The sequence below is a fragment of the Globicephala melas genome, chromosome 8, assembly GCF_963455315.2.
Source record: "Globicephala melas chromosome 8, mGloMel1.2, whole genome shotgun sequence".
Lineage (NCBI taxonomy): Eukaryota > Metazoa > Chordata > Mammalia > Artiodactyla > Delphinidae > Globicephala > Globicephala melas.
This window is the reverse complement of record NC_083321.1, coordinates 92,470,686-92,483,562: the sequence shown is the minus strand read 5'-3', so window position 1 is coordinate 92,483,562 and position 12,877 is coordinate 92,470,686. Positions and strand designations below refer to the sequence as shown.

The following is a 12,877-nucleotide window of genomic DNA, read 5'->3' as shown; positions in this document are numbered from 1 at the left end:
AGCAGCTGCTTCTTGGGATGAACTGAGTAAGCAGGCAAGAGGGTTCTGACCTGTTTTATATTGTCCCCAGGGCAGCGGGCACTGAGGGCCCAGGGAGCTGGGCAAAGGTCACCTGCTGATCAATCTAGACCAGGGCCTGAGAGAGGGTAGCCAGAGGCAGTCAGGCCTGCTGGGAGGTGGGAAATCTCTAGAAAGCTATGGGTGCCCATGCTGCTCTCTGCTACCCCTGTAGCCCACATGGGCTCAGGACCCGGGGGTGGCGTGGGCCTGGGGAGACCCCATTCATCCTGATCAGCCTGGCTCCCCAGGGAGAGGCTGGCAAAATGGGAGAAGGGATTAGAGGCCAAAGCTCAGCCCTTCACGCTTGGGCTCCAGGTCCTTCCCGCCCCTCCACCCCCAGCCCCAAGCCCTGACAACAGCCTGCAAGGGGGGTGGGTGATGTGAGAGGGGGATGGGCTGTTTCAGACTTGGGAACAACTCAGCGGGTCGGGATGGGGTGCCTAGAGTGAAGTCACAGAAGACCTATGGGTAGAGGCTTGTGCGGGGAGGTGGGACACAGTTAGGGCACACAGCCACCTCCCCAGCATCTCCACCTCTGGGCTTCAGTCCCTGTGCTGCTTACCCAGAAGCCTCCTTGAGCTGATCCCAGAGCAGGGGGTGGTGGGAGAAGGTCAAAGGCCGCTCTGAGTCCCAGGCCTTTATCCTACCACCCCCTCCTCCTCACCTTGCTCTCTGGACCCACTGATAACATTCCCTGGGACAGGATCCAGGCTCATGTTTGGGGCCCTCCCCAAACCGCGGCAGCTGGGATTGAGTCCCAGCGCTGAGTACTCTCACCTCGGGCTTCAGCTTCCTCAGCTCCCCCTGGCTGGCTAGGCAACCGAAGGGAACCAAGGTTGTGGTGAGGCTGGTCTGGTGGCGAGAGGGGCCAGACGAGCTCTACAGGGGCAGTCAGCTGTCCAGGAGAGGCCTGGGCCCTTCTCGGGGTGAGGTGTCCCTTGGGCCCACACTGGGAGCTGTAGCCTGGATGGCAGGATCAGGGGCCTTTGTCTTCTGGATGTGAAGACATCACAGCCAAGAAATTCTAGGTTTAAATGATGACTTTGGCACTTACTCATATGACCCAGGGCCAGAGATCTAACACCTCAGTGCCTCGATGTTCTCCTCTGTAAAATGGGGCTAGAATACCGATATGCCAGAATCGCGGTGAAATGTAAATGAGATACGTACAAAGCAGCTGGTTCATGGAGGCGGCTTCATAAATCTCTCTCCCTTTCTCCCAAACACCTTGTCCTTCCCTAGACAGCACAGTCTGAAGGTGGGAGGAGCCTCCAATGTAGAAGTAGAGCTTTTGACAGGCGGCCCTCTTCTCGGGAGGAAGGAACTAAACCCACAGTGTGAAATCACAGGCCTGAGAAAGTGACCTGGCTCTACCCTCAGAATTCTTTATCTGTGGCTGAGACTTGAAGTTTCTCCATACAGATTCATTCCTTTGACTTAGACCTTGTTATCTGCTAAAATACAAATAGATTCCTGTGAAGTAGACATTATTAACCCCATTTTACAGGTGAGAAACCGAAGGCAGGGCCAGAGGCCTACCCAAGTACCCATAGCCCATCAGTGGCAGAGCTGGGAACAAGAATCCAGGTGTTCAAATAGCCACGCTGGTACCAAACCGCTTGGAGAGATGAGACCCTTGGCGATTTGCATCACTCACTCATCAGAGTCAATCTGTTTCAGATCCTGAGTACAGATTTTGGTGATGGGGTGGGGAGGAAAGGAAGGTGATTAGGAGGTCACGGAAGGATGTGGACATTGGGGAAGGTACAGGGCAACTGTGTCCACTTCCCTCTTCTGTTCTGGCCTGTTCCTCGGCCCCGGGGGTGAGGGCCACAGTGGGAGTCCAGGTTCCAGGCTGGGCTGGGGCAGGCTAGAATGCGCTGGCTGGAGCCCTTGGCCCTGTTTCCTCCAGCTCTCTTTCCATGCATGTGGAGGGTCTGGAGGAGGCTGTGCTCTCTCTCCTGCTCAGCAATGGGCCACTGATCCCAGGGAGGTCAGAAGACGCTGGCAGAGAGACCCAGCGGTGAGGTGCCAAGCTGGGCAGAGAACCGGGGTGTGCGGGTCCATGCAGCTGGGCTGCAACCTGCCATGGGGCCTGGGACCTTAACTCTTTCAAAGGGCTTGGCGCCTTTTTGTGCCTGTATCCCTCCCAGCAGCTCCAGCTGGGTCTCAGTAGGGCTATCTCAGTAAGGGTCTTATCGGTGGCCCAGACTAAGCCACCTCTCCCCGCCTTCTTCTCTCCCTCCCCCGCGACCATGGCTGCCCTGGAATAAGGAGACCGCTCCAGGCTTGGCCCCCAGACCATACCTGGTTGTGGGAGGAGAGGAGGGGGGTGGGCGGGAGAAGGCCTGACCAGCTGAGGCCAAAAATGGTCCTCTGGGGTTGGACTGACTCTGCTTCCACTTGTGTCCGAGTGAGGCTTAGCACATGAGCCTCTGTGACCCACGCCCCTGCCACAAGGCTGGACTGGGCAGTGCTGATTCAGCCGTGCCAGCCAGAAGCCCATTGCTCAGACGGTCAGTCCAGGAGGCCAAACTCAACTGAGTGTCCTTGGTGACTCACTGCCCTCCTCATCTCTGGCCTGGAGGAGGGAAGGGATGGGACACTGACCTTTGCACCCAGCCCAGGCTGGACTGTGCGTGATTCGGGAGGGCTGCAGGGAGGTAAAGCGTTCAGGGGTAAAACGTGGCTCGTACTTGATGACCACTCACTGCTCCAGGCACCATTCCCAGCATTACTCAGATTAGCTCCCTGACTCCTCAGGAGGCGGGTACTATTCTACACCCTGCTGAGGCAGACGGGGCTCAGAGAGGTTAAGACACTCACCCAAGATCGCACAGTCAGTACGTGGGGAGCCCACACGCAAACCCAGGGCGTCCGACTCCAGCACCGGAACCCTTAATAACTACTGCGAGACGGCACGGGCTGCTCCAGAAAGGAGGAGCTCCATGACGCTGGAAGTGACCACGGGTGGTGTGGGACACTGCTGGGTAGTGGGGACTCTGCAGAAGGGGTGCAAGCATCAGAAAGCCTTCTAGCTGTCTTCCATCCCACGATACAGCAAGCCACTTCTGGTATATGAAAAAACGGAGACATGGAAGTCAGGGTTAGCACAGCTGTGGTCTATTCCAATGGCAGACTACTGGAAGCCCATCTACATCCCAGGCACTGCACTCGCAGAGGACAGCCAGCAGTGCGATACGATGGGTCTCATCTCATAGTCTCTCACGGTGATGTGTGTGGTCCAGCAGAGGGGCCCAAGCTGACCAGGCTGTGTCGCCTTCTTGGTGGATATCTTCCTGTGTGTGATCTCATTTGGAGAGAACGTTGGAAGCCCAAGGAGAAGATCTCCTGGACACCACCACCATCCCCATCATCCCCTGGTGAGAGGCCCCCTGAGAGCCTCAGGTCCTGTGATTCATCACGAGCTGGCCGCTCCCACCCAGGGAGTGTGGCTGGAGAGGTGGGCAGAAATCAGGCCTCGGGCCAGCCTGCCCCTCACCCTGCATCACGCCTGCCTGATGACCCCTGGAGGGTTGGGTCTAACTCTGCCACTCTCAATGGAGCAGTGAGCACTCTACTGTATTCCCTGCTTTGATCCAAATTAGGAAAATAGTAATATTATTATTAACAACAATAACAACTAATTTTTAGTGCTTACTCTGTCAGGCACTGTACTACTCACTTCACCAGCGATATCTCATTTAATATACCCAACAACCCCATTTTTCAAAGGAGAAACTGAGGCTCAGGGCTACGCCAAGTTGAATCACTAGACCAAGGTGACACACTTGGCAGTGATGGGACAGGAAGCACACTTACAGTTAACACCTTCAACACGGGACACCCCCCAACTCCACCCACATTCCCAAAGGCTTGCAGGGGTCCCCTGCTCCTGGGTGCACCTTGACCAGAGCACTGGATCTCAGCTCGCTGCCCGCACCTGTGGCCCTGGATGTCCCAGCCCAGAGTCTGCTGCTCTGAGATGGAGTCCGGTTCCGGGGATGTAGGAGTGGGGGGCCACTCCTCACTGGAGCAGACAGAGGAGCTGTGAACTTTGCCTCCCCATCACCCCCACCAAGCCTGGCACAGACTCAGAGCTGCCACAGGGCCTCTGGGGCATCAGTCCCAGGTTCAGGTGTTCCCTAGGCCTCGTTTCTTCCCCAGCTCATGGCCCCTCACCCATCCTCCCTTCAATGCTGGGTGGGGCACGTGCACAGAGCTTCTGACTGCTTCCCGGGCTCCAGTCTGTCGTCAGCTTCCACGTTGCCTTAGAGTCACGAAAGTCCAAGAGGCCTCCTGGGAATGTGTCACCTTCCAGCGTGGAGTCACAATGGGGAGGAAGGCGGGGAGTGCAGCCCGGTGGGGATTTAAATGTCTGGCTGGCTCTGAGCTTCAATCAGTTCGAACAGCAGCATAGGTGAGCTGCCTGAGAACCTCTCCTTTGGCCCCCTCTGAACCCAGGAAGGATCCAGTGCAGTAAGAGACTTTTCCAGCCCAGCAAGGAGCCCAGGATGTTCCTGAAGGCTGTGGTCCTGAGCCTGGCCCTGGTGGCTGTCACCGGTGAGTAGGAGCTGCCTTTGGATGAGACTTTCAGGCAGGACCCATCTGTTGCATCAGGCAGGGAAGGGTGGAGAGTCTGAGGCCAAGGTAAGAGGACAGTTCTGAGTGCCTGTCAGCCCACAGCTGGATGCAGGCGGCTGCCCGGTTGCCACCCGGCTCAGAGGAGCTAGTCCATTCACAGCGGCGGGCCCCCTGGCATTGGTGCTATACCCATTTTACATACCCCCGTAGCTTCCAGCTAGCCAAGCGTAGAGAAGGAAATCAGTGGCTGGGCTCCCCCGCATCATCCGGTCTGCAGCTCAAGGCTGGTGCAGAGGGGCAGGGAAGGAGACAGGTCCTCGTGAATTGCTCTGTTTTCCACCCAGGTGCCCAGGCGGAGGTCAGTGCCGACCAGGTGGCCACTGTGATTTGGGACTACTTCAGCCAGCTGAGCAACAATGCCAAGAAGGCTGTGGAACATCTCCAGCAGTCCGAGCTCACCCAGCAGCTCAAGTAAGAGGGGCAGAGCTTGCAAGGTGGAGCTTCTTAAAGGCCATGCAATGAGTGGGCAAGGGCTGAAATCGGAGGCAGGAGACCTGAGCCTAGGATACCCACTGCCCTGCCACCAACTCTCTGGGGACCCAAGGTCTCCAGACCTGGGATCCACATATACAAACAGAAAAGTTGGGCTGAATAATCCCTGCTTTAACTTTCTAGAGCATGACGAATGGCCACATCTTATTATTGCGGCTCGCAGAAGAAAGGAAGGGAAAGAAAGGTCGTGTGAGCTGGCTTCTAATACATTCCAGCAGGACAAGCCTCTGTGAAATCATGGGAAGGGAGGTGGGGATATTTGGCAAGCTTCTGAGGGTAGGCACATGGCAGGGAAGCAGCACGTGGTGTAGCTAGAAGATGCTGGAAGAGGTCCAGAACATAACATTCTACTAGGGAATGTGATCTCTGTCACAGCACACCTGGGCTGGGAATGTGATCTCCGTCACAGCACACCTGGGCTGGGAAGGACCTCAGAGTCCACACTTTTTACTTTACAGGTAAGCAGAGGAAAGCAAACTGCTCCAGGTCACATGATAGGTAGATATTGTGACTCAAGCTCAGGGGGAGATTCAGAGATACAAGTTCAATGTTAATACCTTCGTCTATTACATCCATTTGCTCAAATCATGATCCACCATAGGGAAGGCCACAGGGAGAAGATGGGTGAACTCAGTAACCTGCACACTCACCTGTCCTAGGCAGGTGTGTGTAAGGTGAGTGCTATGTAAGGAGTCAAGGTCCTGGCATGGAGGGCCAAGCGTAACGGTGGCCCCCTTGTGTCCTTTCGCTCCAGCACCCTCTTCCAAGACAAACTTGGGGAAGTGAACACCTACAAGGATGACCTGCAGAAGAAGCTGGTGCCCTTTGCCACGGAGCTGCACGAACGCCTGACCGAAGACTCAGAGAAGCTGAAGGAGGAGATCCGGAAAGAGCTGGAGGAGCTGCGGGCCCGGCTGCTGCCCCACACCAGCGAGGTGAGCCAGAAGATCGGGGCCAACATGCGCCAGCTGCAACAGAGCCTGGAGCCCTACGCGGAGGAGCTGCGCGCGCAGGTCAACGCCCAGACCCAGCAGCTGCAGCGCCAGCTGACGCCCTACGCCCAGCGCATGGAGGCGGTGCTGAGGCAGAACATGGACAACCTGCAGGCCTCGCTGGCGCCCTACGCCGACGAGCTCAAGGCCAAGATCGACCAGAACGTGGAGGAGCTCAAGGCGCGCCTCACGCCCTACACCGACGAGCTCAAGGCCAAGATCGACCAGAACGTGGAGGAGCTGCGCCGCAGCCTGGCCCCCTACGCGCAGGACGTCCAGGGGAAACTCAGCCACCAGCTCGAGGGTCTGGCCTTCCAGATGAAGAAGCACGCCGAGGAGCTGAAGGCCAAGGTCTCGGCCCGCGCGGAGGAGCTGCGGCAGAAGCTGGAGCCCGTGACCGACAGCGTGCGCGGCAATCTGCAGGGCAACGCCCAGGAGCTGCAGAAGTCGCTGGCCGAGCTGAGCAGCCACCTGGACCAGCAGGTGGAGAAATTCCGCCACACCGTGGGGCCCTACGGCGAGACCTTCAACAAAGCTATGGTGCAGCAGGTGGAGGGGCTCAGGCAGAAGCTGGGCCCCCTGGCGGGGGACATGGAACACCACCTGAGCTTCCTGGAGAAGGACCTGCGGGACAAAGTCAACACCTTCTTCAACACCCTCAAGGAGGAAGAGATCCAGGCCCACGCCCTCACCGCCCAGGAGCCGACGCCTGCCCCTTTGGAGGGCTGAGCTACACCTGCTGCTCCTGCCCCACCACTGACACCTGCCCTGCCCTGCCCCCTGTCTGTCTGTCTGTCCCAAAGCAGTCCTGGTACCAACCCGTGGATACCTGTCCAGTGGAAAGTGACACTACCTCTCGCTACTCAATAAAGCTGCTGAGAAGCTAGCCCAGTCTGGTTACCGTGGGAATCCTTGGTGTTGCAGGGCCTGAGGTGAGGGCTTGGCAAAGCTTAGCAGGGGCTGCCAGGGGATGCTTAGAGGGACACGGAGGGCTGGGAGGTGCGACGGGGGTGGGCGGAGGGCAGGGTGTGCTGAGAGAGGTGTGGGGGTAGCTCGAGGGGGAGGTGGATAAAGGTGTCACGTGTTACCCAAAGAGGAAATATGCAGCCCGCTCTACTCACTCAGCCAACAAATGTCTTCAATGAAGTACATTCACCTCGTTGTGCAACCATCACTACGGTCCATCGCCAGAACTTTTTCATCTTCCCAGCTGAAACTCCGTACCCATTAGACAGTAACTTTCCCCCGGTCCTCGGCCACCACTGCTTTCCGTCTCAGTGAGTCTGCCTGCTCTAGATATTTCTTGTATGTGGAATCGTAGGCACCAGGCAATGAGCAAAATAGCTTTTGTGGAGCATCGGTCTGACAATGTGCTTCACTCTGAGAGGGCCACCGAGGCAGTCAGGACAGGGTCTTTGGCTTTGGAGAGCTCACAGCACAGTGGGGGAGACTGTCCCTCCTGGCATAAGCTCTTTTGTGCCTTTAACCTGACTTATTGCTGTGAATTTTGATTTATTCTACCCCACCCCGTCACACTTCCATTATATCGATTCATGCTTATTTCAGAAATTTCTTGACTGCTAAACCCATGGTCTCCAGAGTTGAGGAATGCGACCTAGAGACCGGGCAGAGTCCTGGGAGGTCGGGAGGAGCAGGTGCCTGTGGGGCCCTGGTGAGCTCTGCCCTGGAGCCTCCTGCAACGGGACCTGTCGGTCTGGGGCCAACTGCTGGGGCAGGGGGCAGGGGAAGAGAGGAGTCGGGCTCTGAGCAGTTTCATCAGCACAGCCAGCTGTGGACTGCTGCTGCAGCCTCGGAGGTGGGGTATCCCCCCCACCCTCAGAGGCTCACAGACCCTCCCCAGGAGGGAGCCCCAGAGAAGGGCCAGTTCAAGCCTTTGTCCCAAATGACTTGACCTCCCAGCTGTGAGCTCTGACCCCAGGTCTCCAAGTCTAGCCCGGCACCCCTTTCCTTCCCAGAATGGGGATACAGGGCTTTCAAGGGAAAGACACCAAGGGATGACAGGGAGTAAAAGAGGAAGCTACCCCCTGCCCCACACCCCAAGATCATGGCCAATAAGGAACGACCAGTGGCAGAAGCTTCTAGAAATTTTAAATACAGAGATGACACTAAAGCTGACACTCTACTCATTAATGCTAGATGCTTTAAAAAATCATGGTATATGTACCACATCAACTCATATAATCCTCACAACAGAAAGTGACATCAAAGATGCAGTAGGTGAGAAAAAGGCAGTACAGGGTGCTGACGTAACGTTATCTAGCAAGTGTTGGAATTGGGATTGGAATCCAGGCCATCCAGCTAGAGAGCTTTACTTTTAACTACCAGGCTGTGGCGCCACCAGGGTAAGCCCAGCACAGTGGGAAGTGTGAGCCCCTCCAAGAATCCCATAGAGAAGAGGGGATGCCCACTACACGGAAGAAAGAACTCTCTAAACCTAGATGGTCAATTCATCGGGTCTCCTCTCCGGAGAATGGGATTTTTCTTTCTACTTTATAGATTTGTGTAGTGTTGGGACTTTAAGATAATGTTTTAGTATTAGTTTTTTATTGTGGTAAAATATATATAACATAAAATTTGCCATTTTAACCATTTTAAGTGTACAGTTTAGTGGCGTGGCATTAATTACTTTCACAATGTTGTACAACCATTACCACTATCTCCAAAATTTCTTCATCACCACACAGAAACTCTGTATCCATTAAGTAATTCCCCATTACCACTCCCCCATTCCACCTCCTGGTAATTGCTTGTCTGCTTTCTGTCTCTTAGAGTTTGCCTATTCTAGATAGTTCATGTAAGTGGAATCGTACAATAGTTTTACTTTTGTGTCTGGCTTCTTCCACTTAGCATAATGTTTTCAGGATTCACTCGTGTCGTAGCATATATCAGAATTTCATTCCTTTTGACCGCTGCATACTATTCCATTGCATGTATAGATCACATTCTGTTTATCCATTCATCTGTCTGTGCACACTTGTGTTGCTTCCACCTTTTGGCTGTTGTGAAGAATGCAGCTATGCATGTGGGTGTAGAAATACCTCTTCAAGTCCCTACTTTCAATTCTTCTGTGAATAGACTCAGGAGTGGAATTGCTGGATCACACGGTAATTCTGTTTAATTTTTTGAGGAACCTCCATATTGTGTGTTACAGCAGCTACACAATTTTACATCCCCACCAACAGTGCACAAGGGTTTGTTTTCTCTCATCTTCTCCAACACTTGTTATTTTCTGTTGTTGTGTTTAAAAATGGCCATCCTAACAGTATTACTTTAAAAACTAGAAACAAACAAACAAGTACATAAATATTCACCAGAGTTTCGCCAGGATCCGGTTTTTACCACCTGGCAAGACTGAAGCACTTACACACGGGAGAACTGAGCCCTAAGAGTCCCTTGCGAGTGGCAGGGGAGGGCGTTTTCTGGACTCCGGTGCAGCCCACATCAGTATCTCCCAATGGTCCTCCCAGAGCCCAGCACAATTTCAGGCCTGAAGCTCCCCCAGCCACCTCTGGCTCCTCGGGTGAACTGGAGATAACAGACTCCTCCGTGCGCATGGGTTAGTGCACCAAACCGAGGGTCGACCAGCACCAGTGTGGGCCAGGCTAAGACATTAGCCATACCCCTGCACCCTTCCACAAAGCTTGAAGGTAAAAAGTCATCTGAGAACGTCCGAGGGGTCACGGCCCCTGAAGTGTCTGGTGGTTGGCAAGGCCTTGATTAGGGACAGAAGAGCACAACAGGGTAAAGGGGGGCGGGGCCCGCTCTCCTCTTGAACCCACAGGGCATTGCTGCTGTTGAGGGATTGCCCAGCTGGATCAAAAGTAGCTCCCGCATGGGGACACAGTGTTCTCTTGGCATTATCATAGGACACCTTGCACTCCCAGGAAGAGGAGAACAGGCAGTGGTGCACTCTGGGGAGAGAAACAACAAGCGTGGGGTTATCCAGGGACTTCTGTATCTGAGAGCACCAAGAGTGGGACCATGTTATGTCGCTGTGTGATGACAAGCAGCTAATAATGGAGACCTCAGAATTGCCCGTGGCAGAAGAACGAGGATGTGAGTTGCTGGTTCTGAGATGGTGGCTTAGTGGTACAGTGAGTAAAGAACTAAGACCTAGAAGAACAAAATCACAGGACGTTAGGACTGGAGGGATCTGTCTTGTGTCTCAGTCCTGTTCCTTTGACATCATCTCTAAGAAATATCCTAACTCTACACTAACAGACTCTTGAGGTCAGGCACCCCACTCGTTTGTTCATCATTGCATTCACACTGTGGTAGCCAGCCTCTGCGATTGATCCTCATCTCGCTGGTACTCACGACCTTGTGTGGCCCCTCTCACATTGAAGAGGGTTGACCTAGGTGATCAATAGCCTTTGTGAAAGTCATGGTATATGACTCCCAAAGCTAGGGCATAAAGGCCATTGTGGCTTCCATCCTGCTTTCTCTTAGACCGTTGACTCTGAGGGAAGACAGCCACCATGTTGTGATGTTGTGATGACACTCAGGCAGCCCTGTGGAGGGGTCCACATAGGAAGGAACTCCAACTCAATGCCCCTCCTCAACAGCCAGCACCGACTTGCCAGCCATACGAGTGAGCCACCTTGGAAACAGATCCTCCAGCCTTGGTCAAGCCTTTAGATGAGTGTAGACCCGGGCAACGTCCTACTTGCAATCTCATGACAGATCCCGAATCAGAACCACACGGCCAAGCCACTGACCCACAGAAACTGTGAGAGATCATAAGACATTAAATTTGGGGGTGATTTGCAATGCAGCAATGGCTAACTAATACACAGTGCCTAGTCCAGTGTCCAGCACATAGCCATCATGCAATCACTCAGTGAATGAATCCTGCTTAGTATTGAACACCTCCACTGACAGCCAACTTACCACCTCCCCAAACAATTGATTCTGTCTTTGGACAACTCTGTTCAAGTTTATCAAAATTAAAAAATTCAGTTGGTTCTTTCTCAATCCAGCTTTGTTCTAATTTTTACTCCTCTTTTGAGCCACAGAATAATTACAATTCCTTCATACACATGTTCTGCCCACAGGAAATCTATCCAGAGACTCCTTGCACGAAAACCCAAACCTTGTGGACAAAATTGAGCCTGAGATGGGTCATACTTCCCAGCTGCCTTGAGATGAGAATCTTGGTTGGTTTCTGCGAGGGCAGAGGTCTTGTCTATCTTGTTTATTATTCTTGTATAGTCAAAGCCCAGCACAATGACTTAGCAGGTGCTCAATATTTGTTGGATAAATGAATGAATTTAATAAATCTTTATTCTCTTGCTCAGTGGTACAGTATACGTATGTTCATCTTTACCAGGTAATGCAAAATTGATTTCTAAGATGATTGTACCACTTTTGCTCAGTCGCTTCCAATAATAGGACCTTCCTGGACAAGTCTTCTAATTTTCTTTTCACTCATTTCTTCCATCTCTGCATGCTCTCCTTTCTGGGAGATTTCCTCACATTTTATTCAGTTTTCTGTTTCTACAATTGTGTTTTTAATTTGCAAGGGCTTTTTTTAAAAAAAAATTCTGTGAATATTCTTTTGTAGTATCCTGTTCTTGTTTCATCATTGTAATATATTCTTTTAACCCTCTGATGATATTAATGGTATTTTTAAGTGTTCTTCTGTCTGCATAGTCTCAGTTTTCTTCAAGTTCCTTTTTAAATGTCTGTTTGTTTTGGTCTCTATCTTTCATGTTAGGCTCTTTCCTCAAATGCCTGGTAAACTTTGCTTATCTGCTTAAACTGCAGAGTGGGGATTTTAAAGCTGATTTGAAGCTCCATGTACATGAGTACATAGTATTGTTGACTATGAGCTTCACTGTTGGGTGATCCGCTGGAAAGTTTAGTTTGGGAACCCCCAAAGTAAAAATAGTTAGGTATTTTCCTTTGAGCAGGTCATATTTCCCTAGGAAGTTTCTCCTACTCTCCTGCCTGGAGGGTAAAGGCCTGGATACCAGTGCTCCTGGGGCCAAGTGGAAGAAGCAGGATGGGACTCAGCATTCAGAGGGCACACTTTGATTTAATCCCTCTATTTCTGGTACTCAGAACTCTGCCAGGCATTCTCTGCCTGTCCTCAACTCTGCCAGGCATTCTCTTTCCATAGATATTCGGTCTTCCCCTTTTCAGAGAATAAACCTCCAATCTTCCGCCAAGGTGAGAGAGATAAAGCTAAAGCTTTTCCAGCTTTTTAAATAGTTTTAACCAATCTTTCATATTTTACAACAGCCTCTTCATTCACGTCTATTTTCAGTGGTACCTGGTGCCTCCAGGTCAGGGCTGGTATGTATGGCTGTGCAAGCTGTGCAGGGCACAGTTCCGAGTGCACATTTCCCGCACTGTAGACATCATGGAATTGTATATTTATTATGACAAACTTCTGGTAGATGGCAGTAGAGTGTCTTGAGAAAAGGGAGGGTATTACTAATTCATACACGGGTGTAACATTGGCTAGCAGAAGATTTACTACAATTCCTTAACATTTTGAGAATTCAGTGCAATCAATCAGATTGGCACTCATCTTTCCCCACTGCCAACTTCAGATCAGTTTGCTCAGGCCTGCTAAATTAGTTGCAACTGGTCTGTCTGCTTTCTAGCTTTCAAAATTTTGCTGTGGTCTTTTTTTCCATTCTTTTTGTCCCTATGGGTCTACA

General features: G+C 52.4%; 1 protein-coding gene across 1 annotated transcript; it reads left to right on the top strand.

The window, feature by feature from the left end:
- Positions 1 to 4,574: 4,574 nt before the first annotated feature.
- APOA4 (apolipoprotein A4) lies at positions 4,575 to 6,917 on the top strand. The gene is made up of 3 exons (XM_030835207.2): positions 4,575 to 4,623; positions 4,989 to 5,115; positions 5,951 to 6,917. The coding sequence occupies exons 1-3, from the start codon at positions 4,575 to 4,577 to the stop codon at positions 6,915 to 6,917; spliced, it is 1,143 nt and encodes a 380-aa protein (XP_030691067.1).
- The last annotated feature ends 5,960 nt before the right edge of the window (positions 6,918 to 12,877 follow it).

Excerpts from the sequence above, each read along its gene's own strand:
- APOA4 (XM_030835207.2), top strand. The coding sequence starts at position 4,575 with ATGTTCCTGAAGGCTGTGGTCCTGAGCCTGGCCCTGGTGGCTGTCACC. Across the intron at positions 4,624-4,988 it reads GGCCCTGGTGGCTGTCACCG|GTGCCCAGGCGGAGGTCAGT; the intron begins GTGAGTAGGAGC and ends TTTTCCACCCAG. Across the intron at positions 5,116-5,950 it reads GAGCTCACCCAGCAGCTCAA|CACCCTCTTCCAAGACAAAC; the intron begins GTAAGAGGGGCA and ends CTTTCGCTCCAG.